The sequence below is a fragment of the Hoplias malabaricus genome, chromosome 4 (genome assembly GCF_029633855.1).
Source record: "Hoplias malabaricus isolate fHopMal1 chromosome 4, fHopMal1.hap1, whole genome shotgun sequence".
NCBI classification, from domain to species: Eukaryota; Metazoa; Chordata; class Actinopteri; order Characiformes; family Erythrinidae; genus Hoplias; species Hoplias malabaricus.
This window is the reverse complement of record NC_089803.1, coordinates 27,292,303-27,317,512: the sequence shown is the minus strand read 5'-3', so window position 1 is coordinate 27,317,512 and position 25,210 is coordinate 27,292,303. Positions and strand designations below refer to the sequence as shown.

General features: G+C 40.3%; 3 protein-coding genes across 7 annotated transcripts; 1 reads left to right on the top strand and 2 right to left on the bottom strand.

Moving 5' to 3' along the window:
• Positions 1 to 787: 787 nt before the first annotated feature.
• On the bottom strand, positions 788 to 15,806 carry iftap (intraflagellar transport associated protein). Of its 4 annotated transcripts, none has more exons than XM_066670005.1 (5): positions 15,722 to 15,806; positions 12,532 to 12,705; positions 5,243 to 5,317; positions 1,728 to 1,868; positions 788 to 1,423 (listed from the first exon to the last, which is right to left on the bottom strand). In XM_066670005.1, exons 2-5 carry the CDS (start codon positions 12,643 to 12,645, stop codon positions 1,313 to 1,315), a joined length of 441 nt encoding a protein of 146 aa, XP_066526102.1. In that variant the 5' UTR covers positions 12,646 to 12,705; positions 15,722 to 15,806; the 3' UTR covers positions 788 to 1,312. The 4 variants fall into 4 exon arrangements, with proteins under 4 accessions (XP_066526102.1, XP_066526100.1, XP_066526101.1 ...); XM_066670003.1 differs by lacking the exon at positions 15,722 to 15,806 and adding an exon at positions 15,612 to 15,705; XM_066670004.1 differs by lacking the exon at positions 15,722 to 15,806 and adding an exon at positions 15,612 to 15,705 and having other exon boundaries at positions 788 to 1,420.
• Positions 14,856 to 18,154, top strand: rag2 (recombination activating gene 2). Of its 2 annotated transcripts, none has more exons than XM_066668186.1 (2): positions 14,856 to 15,003; positions 16,280 to 18,154. In XM_066668186.1, the coding sequence occupies exon 2, from the start codon at positions 16,294 to 16,296 to the stop codon at positions 17,884 to 17,886; it is 1,593 nt and encodes a 530-aa protein (XP_066524283.1). In that variant the 5' UTR covers positions 14,856 to 15,003; positions 16,280 to 16,293; the 3' UTR covers positions 17,887 to 18,154. The 2 variants fall into 2 exon arrangements, with proteins under 2 accessions (XP_066524283.1, XP_066524284.1); XM_066668187.1 differs by lacking the exon at positions 14,856 to 15,003 and adding an exon at positions 15,320 to 15,409.
• A 1,557-nt stretch (positions 18,155 to 19,711) lies between these two features.
• rag1 (recombination activating 1) lies at positions 19,712 to 24,865 on the bottom strand. Its single transcript, XM_066669452.1, has 3 exons — positions 24,570 to 24,865; positions 22,299 to 23,434; positions 19,712 to 21,462 (listed from the first exon to the last, which is right to left on the bottom strand). Exons 1-3 carry the CDS (start codon positions 24,770 to 24,772, stop codon positions 19,712 to 19,714), a joined length of 3,090 nt encoding a protein of 1,029 aa, XP_066525549.1. The 5' UTR covers positions 24,773 to 24,865.
• Positions 24,866 to 25,210: the final 345 nt, after the last annotated feature.

Below are 25,210 nucleotides of genomic sequence, written 5' to 3'. Positions count from 1 at the left end.
CCACCTGCAGGGACCCCCCATAAGGCACGTTGGAACTGTCAAATTTGAAAACACACAGACACAAGCGCACATACACATATAATCTGTTCTCATCATTTGGGAGCAAGAAATCAGGCTACAGACAATGGCCAATTAGCCTACATTAAATACTGTCAGACACATTTGTAAATGTAAATGTGAAATAAAAAGACTATGTTGTAGCTTTGAATTACAGTCATTATGCTGTAAACATTCTAGCATCCTTTCATTCTAAATACAACTACGCTGACTGTTCTGTTTTCCACTAACACGTCTGGATTTAAAATGTGTAACAGTGCCTCGCTGTACACTGAAAAGGTCTCGTTTCTTTCTGGCTTGTTCCAGCCTTTCCACCCACCAATTAAATGTGAGATGACGGGAAAGGGCATTAAAAATGCATGGGCGCAGACAGAGCAGGCAGCTGAAATATGCACACAATCTTCTTAATGTTTTAGAGAGGTAAATGAACAGTCGTGGTTCAGCTACCTTACTAGAATTCCTGGCACCCCTTGTGACTCTAGGATTCACTTTCTTGCAAATTCTTAAAAAGGTTAAAGGAAAAAAAAAAAAAGGAAATGCAGCTAGCAGGTAGTCGTGTGTGTAAGGGCGGGGAAAATTACAAAATGCACAGTGTGAAATAATTCATAGTACTCAATAACAGGCACATTTAGGCTTCTTTTAAAATGTCAAAAAAAAGCAAAACCATGAACAAAAGGGCAGAGCCTGGTCATAGAATAAAATACAAACCTTTTATTCCAGTTTTCACATGCTTACAAAAAAGGAAATAAAAAGACTCAAAGCGTTTTGTTCCACTGAATAAAGCACAGTGCAATGCAGCTTGTAACGACAAGAACCTAATTGCTCTCCCAAGAGGGTACACAGTGGGATGCCCAAAAAAGCAGCATGCCACAGTTTCTCACATACAGCAAAGTAATGCTGGTTTTTGAACCCTAGTTGGCAGCAGTGCCACAGGCCTCTTTATGCACACATGGGTTTTTGGTGGAAATGCCCTGTGCTAACACGCTGATTAGAGCAGCACAACATCAAACCACCATCACTGCTGTTTATGGGCTGAACAGAGCCTTGGAACAGTCTTTATAACCCATTTAAAAAAAAATAAATACTACCAGAGTAAAATACACCAGAGTTCAGTCGATGCTCAAAACCACAGCCCACTGTGTCCTCCCCTACCACACGTCTCCATTCATTTTTATGAGCTGTTCATTCGGCTAATAAAGAGCTGCTCCATTTCGTATGTTCTCCTAAGTTGGGTCCAACTGTAGTCACTTACATGTCATGAGGATCCACTCTTGCTGAATTGGATGGGGTGTTTGTGAGACAGCACTACATTGTCATAATCAAAGGTGTCATCCAGACTGAAAGGCACAGCTTCTTCAGTTTCCTTCTGAGAACACAAAAGAGGGTTTACAGCTCACATTACAGCGCTTCATATTCAATACACGAAGCACACATTTACTCTTATTTCACTGTGTGTTTATGCAATTACCCAAATTACATTGTTTACACCTAATCCCACCAGTTTGAATCAATTTAGTTAAATTGCTATTTCACTTCTGTGCTATTTAGTGTCTGATTAGTCCATTACTGGACCGAGTTGGGCCCTAGAGAGTGCAATGTAGTGAAAAGTATGTGTGAAGAGAAAAAGGAGCATTGGGGAGAGGAGTGATTGTTTAAATTAGTGTAGGTACCTGGTACTCAGCCGTGGTCTGGGGAGTGTGTGACCTGTGGTCTGTGGCAGTAGAAGAGAATTTCAATATTGTGTGGTGACAGTGGGTATATACCAGCAAATCCTCCTCAACTTCTCCAGGAATTGCACACATCAGTTTAGGCTTTAAAAACATCAGACAAATGTTTAGATTTTATATATTAAAATTCTTATAAAACAGTGATAATTGTCAGCTAGTTCATAGAGTAATACAATGGTGCGCTAAAATGTCAGTATAATCCTTAACACATTCACTGGTGATCACCTTGGGCTTGTGAAAATAAGGAAACCTGCACACCACACAAAGTAGAGGAGATAATTAAAGCTGTCAAAAACCATGTCTCAATGAGCTTAATGGAAGTATGAAGCAAAAGGGGGAAAAATAATCACTCTCCCTCTTCCTCACTCACACACATTGTAACTCAAGACCCATCTGCTGACAGACGTATGTAAGGCTTTATAGTGATGTATAATCTCTGTTAAAGGCATGGGGTGGCTATAATCACCTCACTGCCTGGCTGCTAATTGTGCTTGGGCTTATTATGGAGACAGGTGAAAAGTATGTGTGCACATGTACACACAATCACCCATATATATGCACACCATAATTATATCAGCGTCGACTGTCTTGATATAGAGAGGCTGAGGTGCTGACAATAACTGTCAAAACCACATAATTAATGTTTTCTAGAGTGGGTTTTTTTTTAATGATTTTCAGCTAATCACTACAACACGTGTAAATAATGCATTCGGTTACCAAGACACATCTAAGCATTAATGAATGTGCGCAAGTGTGTGTCTATGTGTCAGAGGGTTCACGTCCCTGTGCTTATTAATTGCAATATTCCGATACCAAAATTAACCCTATATAACTATAGACAATGCAGCTTCACATCATCACAGGAAACAAACACAAATGAATTTACAACATACCGAATGAAACGAAAGGCTGCAGTTAGGCTGCTAAATAACATCTTCATGGCATATCAAGAGCTGAATCCAGCCAATCCATAAAGGTGCACTATCTGAGATTTTACACATTTATATAGGAGCAAATTTCTCATTTTAATGTAAAATTGTAGTGGAATAAAAGTGTCCTTTACTCCACTAGAGAAAGAAGCAACATTCTGCTTGGGTCTGCTGTTCTTAAGGCCTTGTGTTTATCCTTGGGATGGCCTATAGCCCCGCCCTCTGGAAACTATGATCTACCCCAGTGACACCAACACCACCCAAAACCTCCCCTATGCAAGATGGTGGATAACACTACCTAATGATCAGGACAACACGGCCATCCACATATTCTTTTACTGAGGGGGAAACAAACAGCAGTAAAAACAGCCTCTAACAAAGAGTAAGACAAGATAAGAATCATTTTTTTTATTTGGAGAACACTAAATTCTGCTGAAAGACTCCAACAGGACTCTGAACTCTCAGTCATTTTTCTAGTACCGCTCTACTGTGTCAGTGACTCCTCTCCCCTCTTCGTGAGGTAACTTTCTGCTTCACTAAAAACTGTGCAGCATCAGGCAAGCGTGCGGATTTTTCGTGTTCCACCTTAAATGCTGTTGCAGTTACACACTGATTAACCCACAAGCTTAAAGTTAGCATCCTTTGGTGGAGATCTCTGCCGCTCAACTTGAACTGGCTCATTCAGTCGGCATTTTTCCCATGCTCCAGCCCAGTTTTTGTACCCTCAGGAACACACAGAAGGGGGCGCCAGTCCTTCACAGGGCAACACACACACACACAAACTCACGCATTTTTCAGTTGCCGATCCACCTACCAACACACTGTGTTTTTGGGCCATGGGAGGAAACCAGGGAACCTGAAGGAAAACCACGGGAGCTCACAGACACAGGAAGAACACACCAAACTCCTCAAAGACAGTCACCCGGAGTGGGACTTCAACCCACAACCTCAAGGTCCCTGGAGCTGTGTGACTGTGACACTGTGCAGCCTGAAATTATATATTACCACAAATAAATATCAATATTTATATAAAGTTTTGCCCTGAAGTACAATTTTTATAAACTGCTTGTTTTGTTATTATATGCACTTACTTTATTCATGTTCCATTTTAAAAATGTTCATGAAGCACACACAAAAACAACTGTGGTACATCCAATATAAAAGAACATGAAGGTCCTTTTATATAGTTTATTATAAAAAAAAAGTATAAGCAAAACATTCTATTTGTACATGTTGCCTGGTATGGACCTGCAGTTATTTTTACCACTCTGGGGGCAGTGTTACATGAGTTAAAATCAATAAAGCCAAAAAAATGTGAACCTTTTGATGAGGAGTCAAAAACAAAGTTGAAGTCCATGCTTTCTGACAGCCTGGTTATAACTGGGTCAAGGAACCATCAGGGCACCTTTAGCCTGAACTGGTGTACGATTCATCTGGACACCAGCCGTGCATTTGCCTTTACTCTGGAGTTCAATGACAATTACGTGGTGCTACATGTCAGGCTGAGCTTTGCACTATTCAGAACTTAATCTTTCTCCCAGTCTGTCTCATTTTACACACCACAGCAGCTACATAATTACTCATGCTAATTAGGGTGAAGTTCAAACTACCTTTCTGTTAGTCAGCATGCCTGACTGGCACCCCAGACACAACATCCTTTTGATTTGCGCACATATTGGCGTAGGCCACAAAAACCTCCTGCTCTTTTCTCTTCCCATTTTTTAGTACAGCTCCCCAGCCTGCGGTCAAGAAACTGTCTGTTGGGCAGAATGGTCTTTACCTGCAATGTGCGATTCCTTTCACCCATGCAGTTTCTGTGGTCCAGTCTTTCTTTAATTAGAGGTCATTAGCACTAAAGCAGCGACTTACAGTGATGAACAGGAGGGCTGATGCAAGTTCCCTCCCATTATAGGTCTGTTCACTGAACACATTAAAGCATGTCAGCAAAAGCATCTGCCCACCCCTCTAAGAACAGGGCATTTGTTCATAATTTGCATGCATTGAATATGCATAATAAATGGTAATGTATTTAAATCAGGTAGATGGCGACCCTAATTACAGAAATAGCCTGCACATGACTCTCAGTAAACCATATTAAAAGGTAGGTGAGCTCATAAATACTTTACACATGCACATGAGAAGAATATGTATGTAATTAGTGTACACAGCCACTCTGTTTTACAATACTTAATTGACCTTAGCAGACAAGGCATATTTCCCTTTTTCACCACATTGCTAATGAAAATAAAATATTCAAAAAAAGAAAATTATCTCCTTAAATCAATGTTTATTCTTAAACAAGTTCATGATAAATATATGCACCCAAAACAATCTATGAAGTAGTTATGGTGAAAGAATCTTATGTATGCTTTAATAAACAAACTATGTATAATGTATAATACTGTAGTGAAATACAAGTTTTGCGCAATACTGCACCTTGGCTAATAGACCTTGGAACACTTCTGGTCCCAGACCGGACATTAAAACTAAAGTATATCCGAGTCCATCTATTCACATCTAGCTATTTACCTTTAGAGTGAGGTCTGAAGGAAGAGTCTCTCCATTGCCAAGTCTTCCTACAGTGGCACATCCATCCAGCACCAACTACAATAGAATCAACAAATACAATCACATAGGTTTTCCTACAACATTCTAAAATGCTCAGCTCTGTTTATGTCTGTTTATGCTGGGAAGCACTGCAAAATAATCCAACTACTCATTCTGAATAATTTATGTGTTATGAACCTTTCTATGGAAAATCTTTAGAATAAATAAATCTCTTGTTCGCAAGGCTGTGAAAGTTCACCGTCCAATGAGATTCTTCAAACTGCAACTTTCAGCTGCTTTCTACAACTGTGGCCAAAGTGCATTATCTCTCAGCTCTACGCAGACTAAATACTGAAAAAGCTTCCACTTTGTAATACAGAAAATGTAATAGAGCTCCTACTTTGTCAAATTCCAAATCAAAATCCAGTTAAGACAGCATTACCTAGGGCTGCGATACATAAGCAATAGCACCGATAATGTTCACACAAAAGTTGGCCATTTCTTTGTCAAAACTGTTGCTGCAGAGACTCAGAAAATATGAAGGGGAGACCATTTTAAAAAGCTGTTGTACAGGAAATACTGAAGAAGAAATAGAGGGAAAAAAATAGAATGGCATAGTCTATGACATTTGTTTTAAAGCTGCTGGAAACTGTTAGCAAATCAATCTCAAAATCCCCAGACTCTGTACTACATAAACCATGAAAGGCACTGATTTTGAAGTTTAAAATGTTCTAGGTGTGAACGGAATTGCCTTAAACGTGTGTGACCGTGCTTTTAATAAAATATCTGAAATACCAAATACTTTGAATTTCTTAGTTGTAACAAAAACATATTAATGAAAATAATTTTATAATAGATCATTTATTTTCTGATGTTTTCTGATCTTCCTGTGGCATGAGAAAGGCAGCACATGGCTACATACATGTATAAAAAAATGTTACATGCAATAAGGAATACATTTCTATCATTTTAAACATGATTTAAGTGTTTGTTTGCACGTGACTGCCTGAAATGTTGATCATTTTTCTTGCATATGTGAATATGTAATTGATTCATCCAAGTGTGTGTTTTAATGATTTGAAGCACCTTAAGTCTGTGAATACAAAAGCTATTAGTTCAGTATTTATCATACTATGTACATAAATATTATAAAGTGAGTGTAATGCAGTGTTTAAGTAAATGGAATCCATCATCATTTTTTTGGCTTAGCAGCAGAAATATGACTTCTTTAACTCTGGAGCCATAAATGTTATACATAATGCCTTGTGAAGGGTGGTTTAGGCTCCTTTTTCTGTGTCAGCCTCCCTACGAGCAGGAATTTGAAGTGTTTTAAGCTTGCACAATTCTTATATAAATAAAGAACAAGCTCTCTTAACACCAGTGAATGAATTAATTCCCTCATGCCCGCGAATTACAGAAAATGTAAGAATGAATAGTAAATCATTCACTCAACTGCTATGCAGTTCTTAGCATCAAAGAAATTTGTGTCCATGTTCAAAATATTTAACCATTAAAAAAGGGCTGTAGTCTGAATTTAGAAGATCTTTATATGCCAACCTGGGCTACCTTTTAGCATTATAATTTGAACAGTCCAAAGGTTTAAGGTTGAATTCTATATATTAAAGCTTAGTTTGCTCCTATAAAACCAATGCTACTGTTCCTTTATTATATCAAATGTGCTCACACTCCAACTCTGAGATTAGGAGCTAAATATACCATCAGCCTTCTTCCCATAGACATGTCTAGTGCTGTAAGTGTTGGTTGGACGGTATGGTATTGACAGTCGCTAGAGCCCCACTAACCAGGACTCTGCAGAGATCAATATGTAACACAACAAGGGGCTTTAAGCACCTTTCACATACACAAGAACAAGGCACAAATGTGGATGAAGCCATTAATGACTTGAGAATGGTGTGTTTGAAGTGTTTGTGAGTGAGAGAGGGAAAAGAGAAGGGGGGTAATTAGGCTTTCACTTTGAAAGGGAGTGGACCTCTTCCACAGTCAGAGCTAAAGGACAAGGGGAAAACACAGTAAAATGGCAGACCGATGAAATATGGCATTCTTTGGTAAATTCCTATACATTCTAAGACACAAATTGAAGCAAAATATCATGAAAATACTGGAAATTGCATCAGTTTGCACTTGACTGCACTGTAATTCACTTAACTGGGACCAGCCACCATTTAATACTCTGGAGGACAGGTCTTGAAGTTGATGTTTAATTTAACTAAGATCCTCAACATAAAAACACAGACATTTTTTTTCTGTCTTTTTGTGCCAACAGCAGCATGCAGCAATTTAAATGTTGCCATGGTTATAGTGTAAATCCAATATTTGTAATTAAAGAAGAATTTTGTCGGTTCATTCACTGTGGAAAAGTGCCATGATGATGAAAGTATTCCATGCCTTTGCTCAATACAACCTTACATTTTCATAATATTTCCACTGCAATGGAAGACCTTTTAATCTAAAGTACATACACATTGCCCAGTTTGTTAGAAACATGTCACAAACTCATCTGTAAACTACCATGATGGTGTCAAACTAAAAAAAAACAACAAACCAAAAGAAATTTCCTGTTTCTGTAAAGGCTCTTAACTACATTCCCCAAGGTGCTTATTTTAAGAAAGTTCACTGACTGTTGTACTGACTTGTTAGCACTTTGCAAGCTCCACACCCTGACAGCACATTTATCATCATAGGTGACTTTAATTGGGCAAACTTTAAAACAGTTTAAAACTTTCCTACCCAGCGCACAGTCAAAACACCCTGCAAAGCAAGGGGCACCTACAAATCCATAATGCATCCCCACCTTAGATAACTATGAAGTAGAGTAACAGTGAGGCTTGTGAATAACTGTAAGTTCCCACTGCTGCCTTCAAGACAGGTGAAAATGCTGCTCTCTGCACAGCAGGGAAGATTCTCACCTCCACTCATAATAAGAGGCAAAAAAGACCTCAGCGATAAGGCAAAGAAACAACTGACCAACCACAGTGCCTGTGTCAGGGCATAAAGGCTATCACAGACTATCAGAGTAATATCAGATCTCACCTTGGTTTTGTAAATTATGCTCCTGTACCACGAATACTAATGTTCTGTGTGAGTTTTAAGGCTGGGAACACTGATGCAAGCAGCTGTTCCTATCCATTTATGATAAAGAAGGCTTCAGGGACTGAACACTCATAAATCCGCAGGGGCTAATGATATAATTTTTATTTATTTATTTATTTATTTCTACCAACAGTCTTTAAACTGTTTATGAGTTTTAGCCATGTTCACTGTATAATGCTCAGGTAAACATAGCAACAATCTTTACACACAAACATAATTTGACTACAAACTGTAAACAGTCCTCTAGGTCAAAGTGAAACTTTACTGGACAAATAAAAAATTCCATTCATATTCCTATTGCACACTGACCCAGTCTAACATTTTAAAGACAAAATCTCCTTCATGATGCATCTAAAGTTACACACGTATGATGTTCTCTATAAATATCCTTTTTAGTGTCATCATTAAAATCAGTTTAGTTAACCAAGCGTTTTTATCTCCAAATCTGTCAAATATAACCCAGCCAGGATTGACCATGGACCATGGACCTGGACAAGTAGGAATGCACTGATCCGATATTAGGAGCGGATATTGGTCCTGAGATTAACAAAATTAGCTGGATCGGGTATCGAATAAACAGGCCAATATATGGGACCAATCCATCAAGTTATTTAAGCTACTTATGTTTTCTCTTTTTCAGCTGCTACATTTTATTTTTAATTGCATTAAAAGTTTACATGTTTGATTTTTGTATTTGACCAAGTTATTTGTTTATTCCCAAGTTCAGAGGCTAGATTTTATTTTGAATTTCTGTTTACACTAAGTATTTAAAAACAAGATTTGTGTTTGTGTGTTTGACAAAGTGAAGGTACTTATTTTCTTTTTTCACTGATACATTTTATTTATTTTAATATATTTTAAGAAGTTTGACTCCTTTACTGTTTTGAATTTGAATTCTGTGCCAGGGTCCTGCACAATTGTTCATTTTAGTTACAAATTAATAGTATTTCAGTACATTCATATCTGTGTGGTAATTTGTCATATTCTGTTAATATAGTATGTATATAGCTAGTGATGTTTATGTCAATCCTTATGCCTTATGTCTCTCCCACAAGGTGAGGTATATGGTTCATTTATTCAGCAATGGTATCGGATCTGTATGGGGTACTGACCAATGGGCAAACTTTATGTACCGTATCGGAACTGAAAAAGTGATCTGTGCATTCCTAATGACACCACTAATGATATTTTAGCTACACTAGTAAACTTTTTTTTATTCATTCATTGCTATGTAACTGCTTATCCAGTTCAGGGTCACAGTGGGTCCGGAGCCTACCCGAAATCACTGGGCGCAAGGCAGGAACGCATACTGAAGAGGGTGCCAGTCCATCCTAGGGCACCACACACTCACATTCATTCACACTCACATTCATTCACACACACATACCTATGGACAATTTAGCATGGTCAATCAACCACCCACACGAACACGAGGACAGTCATTTGAGGCAGGGCTCAAACTCACAACCCGAAGACACTGTATGACAGCCACACTTCTTGTTGTTGTGCAAAACATGCTGCACTACTAGTAGACTTAGGTAGACTAAAATTTAACCATTGCATTCCTGTAGTTTGTCCATCTATCCATCCATTTTACACCACTTATCTGGGTCCGGGTCGCGGGGAAAGCAGTCTGAGTAAAGAAACCCAGACCTCCCTCTGCCCAGCCAACGCTTCCAGCTCCTCCGGGGGTATACCGAGGTGTTCCCAGGCCAGTCGAGACATGTAGTCTCTCCAGCGTGATCTTGGTCTGCCCCGGGGCCTCCTCCCCGTTGGACATGCCCGGAACACCTCACCAGGAAGGCGCCCAGGAGGCATCCGAACCAGATGCCCGAACCACCTCAACTAGCTGCTCTCGACTTGGAGGAGCAGCGGCTCCACTCCAAGTCTCTCCTGGATGTCCAAACTCCTCCTGTAGTTTGTAGTGTTTGTAAACATTAAACGCTTTCAAATTCCCTTTTCACTTTTCTAATGATTTTTTATGATTAAATCATCAACAAGTAAGAAAATAATCTAGATTAAAAGATTCAATACTCTATATCCACAGCAAAATAATTTAAACTGCAGTGCACAGTGATTTTAAATTATTAACAACCTGCAAGTAAAGGCCTATCAACATAAGGCTACAAAGGGTTGCTTGAGGATTACTAATCATTTTAATTTTAATATGCATAATTTTCTCAAATGAAAACTGATGATGGTACAAATAATGTGAGCAGTATATAATTGAACATGAGCCCTCACTGCCCATTTCTCTGCCACTACAATTACAGTTAAACAATCTCACCATTGACATTGCTGCCAGAAATTACATAGAACTTTTCATATGCTCAGAATGTTTCATCCTTTCGTATGGCTTTTTACTTATACACAGATACACTCAGAGTCAACTTTCTTTAGGTAGTAGCAGCAGCATCACTCTATAGCTTGTCTTTCAATGTTTCAGCCATTATAGGTTAAACACATTCTTTCTTGGAATTATGATTAACGCCCATTCACACTAGCAAGCAACAAGTTTCTTACGTTGCTCCAAGTTTGGCTCTTGTGGGTGTGTTCAAACCCGCTCACATTGTCGTGTGTAGGCGTGTATAATGAATACTGAAGAATTACTAGTTACTTGTCGCTCTATCGCACTATACTAGTGTGAACGCACCATAAGAAGTAAGAGGTGATTGTGAGTGAAATTCAATCTACATTACTATTGTCCAAGCTAAAGCTTATTACATGAAGCAAAGCTTTATAATGTATATAAATGTATATAAAAACCCTGGCATACATGTACATGCTGATGTTACATGAGAAAAATCATTGTTGGCTTAGTGTTAGTGTTTTACTTCATAAAATAAATCCAATAATTAGAGGACCGCATAATGTTTTCTATAATTTTTATAAGTATATTTTTTGATTCCCCATGACTTTTTCCAAGACTTTCATGATTTAACAAGCACTGGGTTTTTCATTCCACAGAGACTCCTCATTAGACTCAGCATATATGAGATCATCAGACTAATGAAGTTCACCTCCCAGTCCATCCCCACTAACACTAGATTCCCTTATAGCAGTGTTCTCAGTCTACTTGTTCTTCCTCTTCATTCAGAACTCTGTGGTCATGTCCATCATTAACACTGTCATCATGTTTTCTGTTAATACTGTTGTCAAGGGGTTTGAATTGCAATAAAGATATATCAGCTCACAGGAAAGCAGCAGTCTGGTTTGCAGCTTGAAAAAAAGATAAACACCTTTCCTTGAATGATGATATAAAGAATTAAATGTTGATGTATCTCTGCTATCAGAACAAAACCTTTACAAAATCCGGTAAATAAAAGTACATTTAAATGAGAAAGGAGAATTATCTTAACTTTGCAAATTAATGTCAAAAGATATTATTCAATGTCATCTTGGATGGTCTGTCTGTTTGTCAAAAAGATTGACAACATAAATGGCACCTAGAATTTTCATGTCACAAAAAAAACCACCTCCTAAAGGAATACACACTACAGGTGTATATCTCAGCTTTAAAAGTATATTTCTCTAGTGAATAAGATGCAACAACGCTTCTACTTCCTCAGACCGAGCTAAACAGCAACCAAGAATCCTTTACAGCTTTGACAGAGCCACAGTATAAAGCCTCCCCACCAGCATTATTTGGTCTTCTATGGCAACTGCACCATAGCAGATCTTCCAGAGGGTGGTGAAAAGAGCCGAGTGCATCACCGAGGTTACTACACCCACTCATCTCCACATCTATGTGAAAGACTGCAAGATGAAGTCACACTGTACCATCAGGGACCAGATATATCCAAACTAAGACCTCTTCTCATAGCTGCCATCTGGCAAACTGAGCTGGAGCATCCAGGCCAGTACAGCCAGCTAAAGACCTCTTTCTACACCTCTCAGTAGCATTCAAGGGAGGTTTTCACTGTCTTCATTTATTCACTTGGGCTTCATGTTTCATATGCAATGTCTCGGAAATGTGCCTAGTAATTCCACTGTTTATATGGAGTATTGTCAAACTTCTACTTGTAACCTTTCTTTATGGTGTGTCATGGTTTATTGCCCATGCCTTATGTAACAATGTAAGAAACCAAGATTCATTTATGTTCTATAAATCTGTGCAAACTTAAATATAATATTTAAGTTAATTCTTATAAAATAGTTACCTCTTCCAGATGTGCAGTGAGTGCATTCTGACTTTGCTGTCCCCTGGAAAGTAACTCTTTCTTATCCACTGCATCCACAACGCTGTCCGCACTCTCTCTGTCTCTTTTGTCCATCTCTCCAACAGAGAGGCTGTTATATTTCCCACGAATGTTCAAAGGCTCCTTCGTCACATTCTGTACAAGATTGAGGCAGTAGAGAGTAGAAGACAGAAAAAAAAAAAACTGAAACAGTGCATTTGTGTGTGTCCCTATGATTAGAAGGAGCTCCAGGGCCAGGATAAAGAGATTACCACAAATGAATCAATACTGAATTTAATGTAATGAAAACAAATGAATGTGACTCTGATTTTGGAGATGCCTTTGTAATAACAGGGAAATGGGACACGTCTGCATTTAGGAATGTGAAGGTGGACAGGAACTGCTCATAAGACTGTTCTGTAGAGTTACAGATCTGTTTGAGGTGAAAGAGCACCAAAATCACTTTGAAAACCTGGCACATGTTCAGACCTAGAAAGAAAAAAAAAGATATTAGAAAAGGGAAATGGACAAGAAGAGAAATACAAAAGAGGAAATAAATGCTTGTTCAGAGCCCATGTCATGCTCATTGAGCACTGTACAATGAATCAAATCAGACAATGAAGCCCATATGAACAGAAGAAGACAAGGAAGCAGATTAAAAAAAAAAAGAAGAAGAAGAAAAAAGTGAGACTGATGATTGGAGAATAAGTGGAAGACTGCTCTACTTGTTAGGTCACTTAATCACACAATAATACGCATAATAGCCACATTAGCCCTGATTAAGGTGAAATTATCTTTTTGAAGTTCAGCTCAATTACAATCAGTAAAGAGGGGGAATGATTACAGTGACATTAAAGAGTAATGAACGACCACCCAAAAACGATCATCAGAACATCTGAGCTGTCACTGTGTAATTTGTCAAGCTCTTCCTTCAGGGGAGCTATTGTCAGGTACCACAACATTCCATGGGATAGAAACAGGTGCTTCACTAGTGTCTAATTACCTTGTGCTATCAATTAAACAGTGCGATCCCTTCTATTGCCCCAGGCCTGCACTGTACTGCCGCGCCCCTTACTCTAAGTGTTCCACGAGTCCATTTGAACTGTCCAACTGCAACGGCAAATGCCAATCTTAGGGCTGCATTGTGCTGTGTTGCACTGAGGTGTAAGCTCACTCTAAAGAGTTTGTAGTCCAAGTATATGCATTTCAAAATGGGAATAAAATCCCCATAGCTGATTGAAATGCTGGAGGCATCCTTTTTTTTTCCAGATTGGCATAAGGGGAGTCGATTAAACCCTCCTCTCCAGCCCTGCGACTTAGCAGCAGCGTAGAGACACAGGTGCTCGAGTGTTTGTGTTTTCGAGCTCCAACGTTCTTCCCAGCACTCGTGGTTAAAGCTCTTTGTTTTGCACAGACATACACACATATGCACACACACAGACCCCAATACACAAAAACATTATGCTAATGAACTCAAAACAGCTGTTACCCACTTTCACAGTCTCTTGTAGTCTCTCCCTATCATCTCAAACACCCCATCACCTTCCCTCTCTCTCCTTTCCTTATTCTGCTCCTTCATGGGTGGTTAAGCAGAAACGTTTAATGTAAAAAACATGTCTGCCTCAACTAAAAATAAAAAAAGCTAACTTGATAAATGTGTACACTCCTGCAAGTGACTATACGACAGACTGTTAAATAAGTCTCTCAGTGTGAGATGTGAAAGCATGTGTGCCACTGACTTTACAATCATACTCAACACAAAATTCAGTGGAGCCTGACCTGTTGATAAGACCACTGTGCATAATAATTAATGAGGAACAACTGGCAGCTTCTATATTATACATCAGATTTTCTTTGATAGAGAATGTATCAGCTATCAATGAAGATAATGAACGTAGAAATACCAAGAAGTGCCCTTTGCTGTATATACATAAATATCTTAAATTTTAATAAATTAAATAATTCAGTTATTCAATAAAGATCATTCCTGTTTATAATAATCAGCCTGTTGTATTTAAGGATGGAATATGTCCAAATACCTCTTGGAATTAGTGAGAATGCTGTTGTTATAAGAGTAAAGAAATAGTAGTGTTGTTCTGTATTCAGACCTCGGTTAAGTGAGTTGAATATCTGTGTAGAGTGCATTTATATTTTTCATTTAATATAGGTCTATTACTGAGCATCTGTTTGCTGACAGCGCAAGTTCTGGCCCTGAGTGTTCGTACTTGTTTTGATTCAAACGTGGCTCTGGTGTGTTGTGCTCAGCCACCTGTTGAAGATAACACTTCACAGACGGTTAACCTCCATATGAAAGTCTCATCAGCAATCAGCCAAGCTTCACAAGCTTCAGAGCTCTGCTTCATTCTAAAACTATCAACTAGCTAAAGAAGACATTTGGGAAACTAAAGCAAGCAAACAGTCATCTCCCTTCGGACTTCATACTGTCAGTCAGAGGTAAGAATATGTGGGAAAAGTTAAAGAAATGTTACATAAGGTGAATACAGAAATGTGATGTAGACTTGAGAACTGAGCATGCAAAGCAATGGAATGTGAATATGTTGGTAACAATGGTTAGTATTTATAGCTTACATTTTTATTTTTATTATTACATTTCTTATGTATATATGTGTAGAGTGTGTTAGTATTGTCATAAGCTCCAAGGATGCAAAACGTCAGAGAGATAGGCTACAGCACAAAGCAGGATTGTGCAGTGTAACCAGACAAATTAAGCCCACAGTCAGGCCTATCCAATAGGAAAAGCGCTGAGAGTTTTATATTAAGTTAACAGTCACTCCAACACTAAAGCAACGCTTGTAACGGTACTACTGAGAAGCACGGGTTAGGGTTGGATACAGATATTGTGAGCGTAATGCTATAAATATATAAATATAAATGTGGCGTAATGCTAAAATTAAAATTCGAGTCTGAAAAAAACACAGTTTTAGCTCATTTTAGGTGAACTCTTCACAGCTTAAAACGGCTTGAAATAGTGTTAGCCGACGTGCTATCGTTTAAGCTAATGCTTAAATACTATTTCACTTAGTCACACTTTCTTTCTTTACCATAGTAAATAAGCTCAGAGGAACCGTTAGTATTTTCCCGTTAACGCACAAACAAGTCACAGCGTTCAGTTCAGTTACAACTCAAACAAACAGCTCCAGCCAAAACATACCAACTACTCATGTTCCTCCGGCAACCACGGCATTCCGAGTTGAATTCTGGGTAGTGATGCCTTTACATTCTGATTTGAGTGGAGTTCAGTGGGAGGGAAAAGCGAAAAAGACTACAAATACATTTACTATGAATGCTGATAAAGTGGGACACGGACAACCGACAAAAACATTCACCCACAACAGCTACTAAATTATTTTCGCATGTCTATAATGAAAAATAATGTTTTCCGTTCTGTATGCGATAAAAAAGTCATAGTGGAGCCTCTCAGCGACTAATTGTAACATTTCAAAATGAATTATCCAATATTATTAAATGCTAAAAAATGTTTCCAAGTGTAATATTTTAAACTGCTGTGAAACAAGTGAAACTTGTAATCAAGTTTATATGCAATGAGGATGTTTTTACCTCAGTTTTCAAAGACTGAAATTTGCCCAATGGCTAGATTTAATCATTCTCCCATTGCATCCTACACTTTAAGTTTTTAGACTTTTATTTTAATGACTTGAGTTTTAACTTATGACAAGTAAATGAGCTGATATTTTACTTTTCATTACAGTTACTGCAAAAGAAATGTCACTGCAGCATCTGACACCCATAAACTGTGCTGGACTCCTGCAGCCTGGCTGCTCATTAATGCAACTGGAAGGAAATGTTTATCTTTTTGGTCAGAAAGGCTGGCCCAAGCGTTCCTGTCCAACGGGTATCTTCAGTGTACGCATCAAGTGTGGGGAGCTCAAGCTACGTGCCATCTCATTCTCTAACAATTCCTGCTATATCCCACCCCTGCGATGTCCTGCAATTTCTCAGCTAAAGTTTTGCGATGGAACCCCAGAGTGTTACATTATCCATGGTGGCCGAACACCCAATAATGAGTTATCTTCTAGCCTCTATATGCTTAGTGTCGACAGTCACGGATGCAACCGGAAGGTTATTCTGAAATGCCAGGAAAAAGAGCTGGTGGGGGACGTTCCAGGGCCTCGATATGGCCACACCATTAGTGTGGTCCACAGCAGGGGGAAAACAGCCTGTGTTCTTTTTGGTGGCAGGTCTTATATGCCACCTGCTGAGAGAACCACAGAGAACTGGAACAGTGTGGTGGACTGTCCACCCCAGGTATACCTCATTGACCTGGAGTTTGGTTGCTGTTCAGCTCATACCCTTCCAGAGCTCACAGATGGCCAGTCATTCCACTTAGCCCTGGCACGAGAGGATTGTGTCTACTTTCTTGGTGGGCACATTCTCTCCACCGACTGCCGTCCACCTCGTCTTTTCAGGCTGCGAGTGGAGCTCCTCTTAGGCAGTCCAGTGCTCTCCTGTGAAATGCTTAATGATGGTCTGTCCATCTCAAGTGCCATTGCAACTCCTATAGGCTCCCATGAGTATATAATTCTTGGTGGTTACCAGTCAGACTCCCAGAAGCGAATGCAATGCACCTATGTTGGACTGGATGATGTAGGCATTCGTATGGAACCTCGGGAGCCACCTGAGTGGAGCAGTGAGATCAGCCAAAGCCGTACTTGGTTTGGAGGAAGTTTAGGGAAGGGAAGCACATTGATTGCTATTCCATCAGAAGGAAACCCACCACCTCCAGATGCCCATTACTTCTACCAGGTAAACTTTCAGCAAGCGGAAGATGCAGAAGAGCCAACCCAGACTTGCAGCCAAGAATCCACGGACTTTGAGGATTCAGCTCCTCTGGAGGATTCAGAAGAGCTGTACTTTGGCCGTGATCCTAATGAGCTGGAGTACAGTAGTGATGGAGAAGGTGACACTTACAATGAAGAAGATGAAGAGGACGAATCTCAGACCGGCTACTGGATCAAGTGCTGCCTCACCTGCCAAGTAGACATCAACACCTGGGAGCCCTTCTACTCCACTGAACTCACACGGCCAGCCATGATCTATTGCTCCAAAGGTGAAGGTGGACACTGGGTCCATGCTCAGTGTATGGAGCTCTCTGAGAGTGTACTTTTACGCCTCTCTCAGGACAACAGCAAATACTTCTGCCTGGACCATGGTGGGCTTGCCAAGCAAGAGATGACCCCACCACGCCAGATAATGCCTCTGAAGAGAGTGCCAATGAAGACAATGCACCGCAAAGCTCCCATCACCTTGAAAATGACTCCAGCAAAGAAGAGCTTTCTACGGAGACTGTTTGACTGAACTGTTCAGAGCAATTTCAGAGCTAAAAATGAATGTACCTAAAATTATGTGATACTTGCTGAATACCTGTAATACCTATAATGCCCAAAAGTACCTGCAATTAAGTCCTATTTGCTGAACATATAATTCCTATACATATAATACCTATAAATATCTACAATTAAGTGCTCCTTGCTGAGAACATTTAACTTGACTTACTGTTATGTGACGATGTTTTCTTCATATCATTTTGTATTAATTCAGTGTACTGAAAACTGCATTATTGAAACTGTAAAAGAGACTAATAAAAGTTAATCTCAACAAACGACAAAACCATAATGCTGCCACGTTGTTTATTAAAATGTATTTTATTAATCTTGATTGCATTTAACCATTATATCCAACATTGTTAAAGTGAATAAACATGAAACACATCACTGACTCTCTGAACAAGATCAATGACTTTGTGTTTAAGCAGTCACATTTACGCTCTCACAAGAAAGAAAACTGTAAGAAGAGCAGTATTTGTGTGCAAATCAACAAACCATAATGACAAAGCAAGTGAGTATAAATTGTGCATGAGAGTGTTTTGTTTCAAATGATGACACACAGATAAAAAGCTGACATGCACATAAACATAACTGAGGCCCTTGAGCAACAGCCATAAAATCAGAGGCTTAAGATGTTACACAAAGCATATCCATCATTTAACACGGAGAGATATGTCCAACAGTAAAAGCGCATTAGGGCTGACAGCATGTCACATATCAGCAAAAACACATGGTAAAAGACAACAGGCTATCAGTACAAATAAAAGTGACCTCTCTCTCCATAAACCTCTTATCCATTCTCAGTTGTTACATTATGCTGGGTATTAAAAACATATCAATTAATTAAAAATAAATCAATCAAGCAATAAATCAATCAATGAGGCAAAGATAGCAATAAAGTACATAACACTGTATAATGAAACAATGAAGCTGATCTATCAAAGATATCTGTAAAGTATTGTGCATTACGAGATAATGTAAAATCAATCAATTAAAAAAACTAATTAAACAAACAAACAAAAAAGCACACAGTGAGACCCATGACTTAAACAGATACCTTGAACAAGGACCTCATAGTAGAAAAAAAACAATATTGTGCTAGAGCAAAGTGATTGTATTGACTATCTGACCGTACCCTCTGCATTACTGCCAAGTGTTCTGTGGGGTGCAAAATGATTTAGAAATGGAGGTAGAATTATAGCATGTCTCAATGAATGTGCAAACGTGTAAATATGCAGTATGGGGTCGTTCAAAGTCATTTTTGCTCAACCGCTATTCCTCAAAAGGTCCCTGATATATCACACTAAAGTAATCCTTTTCACTAGCTCTTCTGAAATGGAGGCAGTCTGAGTTTTCCTAATTCCATTTTGTCTCTGCCCTCTGTGATAAATTAATACAGCGATCATAAATGGGGCTCTTTTAAAGCAATTCCCCATCTGTGACTTACTGTGCTTTCATCGGGTTCCATAAATAATCCTGTATAAATTCATGAATGTGTCATAACCTAGTAATACAATAAACTATCCCATATTTCACCAGCAGCCAAGGATAAAATACAAAAATTTGCCTCAAACCCCAAGAAGAAAGAATAGCCATTCCTTCCCAATCTCATCTCTTCATAAAAGAAATCCATTTTTAAAAACAAGAATATAAAAATTAAAAGGTAATCGATAAAGAAATTCAACATGGTGTTGAAGCTTAAGATGAAAATCAGTTATTTGAGAAGTATCATAAGAAAGTAAAGTAAAGAAAGATCAAAGTATATTTTAGTCAAATGACCAACAGCTCTTGTTTTCTCAAAAGTCTGGTAATATATCTGCCATATCTGCCAAGTCATCTGGGCTTTCTACTGGGTTGATGGTGGCTTGCAGTGCTTTAGCTGAATTCTTGTGAGCCTCCATGAACTTCTGCAGGTACTTCGATGTGTACAGCCAGTGGTGTTTTAGAATGTCTTCTAACTCAAATATCTTGGACTGCCTAGCGTTCATCTTGCGAAAGCGGCGGAAGAGTTTGTTGCCAGACTCATTCCCCTCGCTGGCCCAAGCACCAATCGAGCCATCTCTCTCCACAATCTCTGGTACATGGGCCAATGTTTTGTGGAGGTAGTTGGTAATTTTCCCATCATACCGATATTTGAATACAGTGGACAGGAGTTCAGCAAAACGCTGGGAGTTAAAGCTGTACCGGCAGAGTTGATCAGGGCAGTCCTTGGCTGGGCAAGTAGAGCGCCACACAGGCTTCATCTGGAGGTACAATTCCATTAGCTCTTTTAGAGACTTGCGACGCTCCTCTGAAGGAACCAATTCACACACCACCTCCACAGCCTCACGGGTCATCAGCTTCCGAGCGTAGTTCCCATTCATCCTCATCACCGGCTTCAGCTTCATCTTCTTCCTCAGCTGCTTATCAAGGGCTGATCGCCATCGTCTCCGTTCATCTCTAGATGGGCTTTTCTTCATGTACATTTCACCGATCTCATCCTGGAATATCTTGTAGAACTCTGTAGCATTACCTATATCACAGTGTAAGGCATCTAGTGTGGGCTGGGTTTCCATGAACGGCTTGGCTGAGACCCCCTTGACCCTATCTCGCAGTTCATCTGCAGACTCAGAAAAAGGGTTGGTCCTCCATATCTCGTAACGCTCAAGGTTTTCCTCATGGCTCCGGGTGATGGAGTGTAGCACCATGTTCTCAGAGGCTTCGGTTCGTGTGGAGTCACACAAGGTGCAGATGTACGTGGAACCTGAAGCCTCCAACCCTTCCATTTCTCTCACCATCTTTTCATCATAGCCCGTGCCTCGGAAGAAGAAGCGAAAGGAACGAAGGAGGCCGCCTATAGACACAATGAGGCGACTCTCCTTCATTGCTTTCCTCTCGGCCACTACAGGACCCAAGACGGCGGTGAGCATCTCGTGATCAGACTCGTCCACAAACATCAGGCACAAGGGCCTGCAGGACAGCTCAGAGTTAGGCTTTTGCTCTTGGAAGATTGTGACAGCTTCTTCCTCACCTTCAGCTTGAATGGTAATGGACATCACTGTGAAAGAGAACCTCACTGCCTTCTCAGGAACAGCTGGTCCTCCTCCATGCTTCTCGCTCACGTCTCCCATGCCATCACAAGACTCCTTGACCACCACAGTGAAACCTGAAGTGCAAGTGCTGTCGTCCAGCCCTCTCTCCCTCAGTCCCTCCATGATGTCCTCCTCTAAGTCTTTTAGAGCTGATACAAGTGCCACATCATAGCGGAATCGTCTTGAGATGGTGTCTGCTGGTACATCGTCTACTGAGACTGTCCAGCCAGAGAGGCCATCGATGATGCCTACATCCCATGAGCTGGACACGTTTTTGAGCGCTGGCTGCCACTCAAATAGATGGAAGCCAGGCAGAAGCTCCTTCTCTGCAGTGCGGAGGGTGTGCAAAGGCTGGAAGATCTGGCGTCCACTAGTGGCCTTGACGGTGCGGTACATCTTGTGGTACTGGCTACAGCTGAGGAAAGTGTTGACCCGAATGGCCAGACACACTGCAGGGTGCAGGCCGAACCCCCTGCCTGAAAGAGCAGACAGAGAGAAAACAAAACCAGTGTGAGCCAAACACAGACACAAATAACGAGTTCACGGAAACACATAGACCAGAGGGTATGAGGGGTTGGGTTGAAACAATTGAAGTCTACTGGGCGAGGGTGAGCTTAATATGCATGTATACATTCTTCTCTGTCTTTTACCAAGGAAAAAGCCCTTAGCAAATTAGAAAATTCTGATGATAATTGCATTATGGGTTGCATCCTAATTGCAGAATTAGGTTTGTGATCATTAATAATATTAGAGAAAGATAAGAGGTGATTTGCGAGGCCTGGCAGAGGGGATCTATTGGCTGCTGATGAAAACAGACACCAGCTGGTCCCAATTCCCCAGAGGAGAAGGCCACACTGCCTGTGTCATTTGCCCATACAAGAGGCAGTGATGTTTTCATTTTAACAGGCTCTTGACAAGAGGTGTTATTGTGTATTAGCATGACACATAGAGCATAGTGATGACAACCCCATTTACATTTTACAGTCAGTCAAAACAACACAATAAGTTTATTATATATCATATAATTTTTTTTTTTAAATAATAGTACTATTTATAAAAATTAGACATCTACCACACAAGCCAACCTAGTATGGAAATAAACAATAAATGTCTCCTGCCTTAGGTGTTATGCCAAATGGCATATATAACCTTTATGATAAATGACAATTTTGGTAAAGTGTCTTTTACTGCAATACTCTACTTATACCTTATATAAACATATAACTTATATATTATGCCAAATTAGTGGTTCATTACATAAAGACAATTGTAACAGTTTCTATTTAGTCTGAGCCTTAAATCTTAGCCTCACCTTGCATCATGGCCTCCAGCTCATCAGCCTGTCTGTGTTCATTCCCAGCCCGCAGTGCCAGCAGAAACAGGGTCAAACACACAGACTTCACATCTCCACCCTCCTCCTTATCAGCAAACACTTTCACCTGATTCTTCAGGTCTCTGAGCCTGTGCTTCTGAGCCCTTCGAGTAAGTGAGAGCAGGTGCTGCCTAGGACGGCCACCCTTGTTGACCGGCATGTAGCCATCTAGATTCTGATCTGTATTGTCCTCTCCTTCATCTTCATTTCTTTCAAGGCAGTGATTAAGGCAGTGGTCTCCGAAGGAATCTAATCTGACCCACTCCCCACAGCCATCTCTTGGACAGACCAGAGGAAGGGAGTTGAGGGCGGAGAGAAAGGCTTTGGCAGGGCTAGTCAGGTCACTCTGGTTAAAGAAGACACCACAGGACGGACACTGGGAACCCACAGCATGGCTGAATTTCTGGATACAGGTGCGACAGAATAGGTGAAGGCATGGGGACTGGACTGGGTCGGACAGCAGGTGCTCACAGATCTGACAAGTAATACCATTCACAAAATCTTTTGGGAGATCACCAGGCAGCAGCTGGTAGCTTAGGTGGTCTTTCTGGCAGCGGGTTATATTCTTCATCCAAAAGCTTTTCTGAGCAGCTGGGTTTGCCCATGTCCTCAAGCCAAATGCTTCTGTGTTTTCTGTGGTCTGTTTCCACACTCTATTGCCTCCAGTGGGTATTGAAGAGTCTCTCTTGGTCCTCTTGGGCAGGCAGTGTGTTCTGCGTAGTGGTTTGCTTCTTTTCCTTCCCTTCCGCTGAAGTATGAGTCTCTTGGGGTAGCACAGCAGGCAGTGCGCACTATGAGGCTTCCACACAGGGACTCGTGTTCTGGTGAAGCTACAGAAGCCCCCTCCTCTCATGGCTACAGTCCAGCAGCGGTGACAGAACTTTGAGGGGTGAATGGTCTCCATATCCCCACTCACATCTACCTTAAACACCTTCAGGATGACCTCAGGCCAGTTAGAGGCCTTGCAGCCCATCCTTCGCAAAGCAGACCTGCTGGAATCATCCAGGCCTCCCTGGACTTCATGCTCTGGGCCTTTGGCTTTCCTGAGAAGTATGCCACATAAGCGACATAAAGACCTGAAAAATTGCAAAATAATAGCTGGGATCATTTAAATATAGTCAATTATCTTATTTACAGATAGAGCAAATACATTATGTATTTATGCTAATGCGTATGGTTTTATTTATTTTACCAGATTAGGTTATATATAACTGAATGCAGATTGAGGTAATTTTCAAGACGTCAGTCTGCTTTTTTAAACAAAGTGGGAAACATTTGATTGGGCCTTGTCACCTTATCATTAGACACAAATTTGTATAAGAAAAATTAGAAATAATTATTTAAATGTGTAATATTATTGACTTAATTCTAATCAGTGTGGGGGATACAGTTCCATCAAGTGCCTACATTTACATTTTTTAAGTGAACCTACACATTCCACTGACCCCTGACATCTGAGTTCATAAACTTCATAAAATAATGGAAATTGTAGATTCCTTGATAATCTGACATTGTTCACAGAGCAGTTGTATTAATCATTAATTATATTAATAATTTATTATTTAATCATAACAAGGAAAACATTTCAAAATACTGCTTTTCTAAAAAGTTTTCTTAAAACACTCGTTTTACTTAGTGACATGCTTTATGATAATTATACAACTGTACAATAAACCCATCTGTGGCAATGAACTCACACACTCACACTAGTGATTGGGGCAGTGAACTCATACACACACACACCCAGAGCAGTGAGCACTCATCCTCTGTGTACTGGGAGTGTTTGGGGGGTTGGGAGCCCTGCTCAAGGACACTTCAGCCATGGATTTTCCTGCCGGTCATAAGGACTGAGCCAGCAACCTTCTGTTACCAAGCCACGAGCCATTAGGCCATGGCTGTCCCCAGCTTGTTAGCTTATGGTTTTGAATCAGGTGTGTATTAAGCAGAGAAAAAACACTAAAATCTCCAGGTCAGTGGTATTCAGTAAATGTATTGGAAACTGTTGTATTAAGTGTTTGGGTGTTTCACACCAAGACTGTGTCAAAAATAATTAATGACAAAATAATGAAATATTATATGCAATTTTGTGTGTGAAATGGCCTGTCATTGAATAAGGATGAGGTGAGTGGATGGTGAAAAATGGCAAGAATTTAATAAAATCACTCTTTTTTTACCAATACAATTACTTATAAATAAAATAACCAAACGTACCTGAGATGGTCCATGTGGGTGTCGATTTCCTGAAGCTTGAGATCCACCTGCCTGCCAGCCCCCTCCACGCTCTCCTTGCTCTTGCCCCCCAGACAGAGCTTCATAACACTACCAGGAAGACCCCCGGCATCCCCCTGCGAGCCCACTCTCAGCTGGGCTTCCTTCGCCAGGGGAGGCTCGCTGGGAAGGGGTGCCTTCTCCATGGAGCGCACCCGGAAGAGCTTGAACTTCCAGTCTGAGAATTTGGAAAAAGGATGGCACAGCTCATCAGGCACCGAGGCTCTCGGTGAATCCGGAGGAACGCTGTTCTCCATCTCCGTGGTATCAGCACGGTCTCGGCTGCTGCTCAGGAGAAGGGTAAAGAGAGATTAGTTTTGTGAACTGTGAGACTATGAGATTAGTTGGGCTGCTGGTGAATATTGTTTTTTGCCCATTATTAAAAAAGGGGGTTCAGCCTCATAAAGCCTGGACTGGTTTAAGTGCAGCTTTACTTTGAGTCCTGCGACACAATTGGGCAGCTTTGCTTAAGTCTTACACAATGTTTTGTACAAAGTGCCCTCAAATCCCACTGAAAGGCGCAGCACTCGGCTCTGGCCCACGGTGCCACATTATACCGTAAATGGCATTTAGCTCCTCTGTAA

Coding starts and splice junctions, on each gene's coding strand:
- iftap (XM_066670003.1), bottom strand. Junction 5,318..12,531: donor TCACTGCACATCTGGAAGAG/GTAACTATTTTA, acceptor ATTCTATTGTAG/TTGGTGCTGGATGGATGTGC. Junction 1,424..1,727: donor AGACCACGGCTGAGTACCAG/GTACCTACACTA, acceptor TTGTGTTCTCAG/AAGGAAACTGAAGAAGCTGT.
- rag2 (XM_066668186.1), top strand. CDS start 16,294: ATGTCACTGCAGCATCTGACACCCATAAACTGTGCTGGACTCCTGCAG.
- rag1 (XM_066669452.1), bottom strand. CDS start 24,772: ATGGAGAAGGCACCCCTTCCCAGCGAGCCTCCCCTGGCGAAGGAAGCC. Junction 23,435..24,569: donor ACCCACATGGACCATCTCAG/GTACGTTTGGTT, acceptor GCAATTTTTCAG/GTCTTTATGTCGCTTATGTG. Junction 21,463..22,298: donor GCTGGAGGCCATGATGCAAG/GTGAGGCTAAGA, acceptor CTGCTCTTTCAG/GCAGGGGGTTCGGCCTGCAC.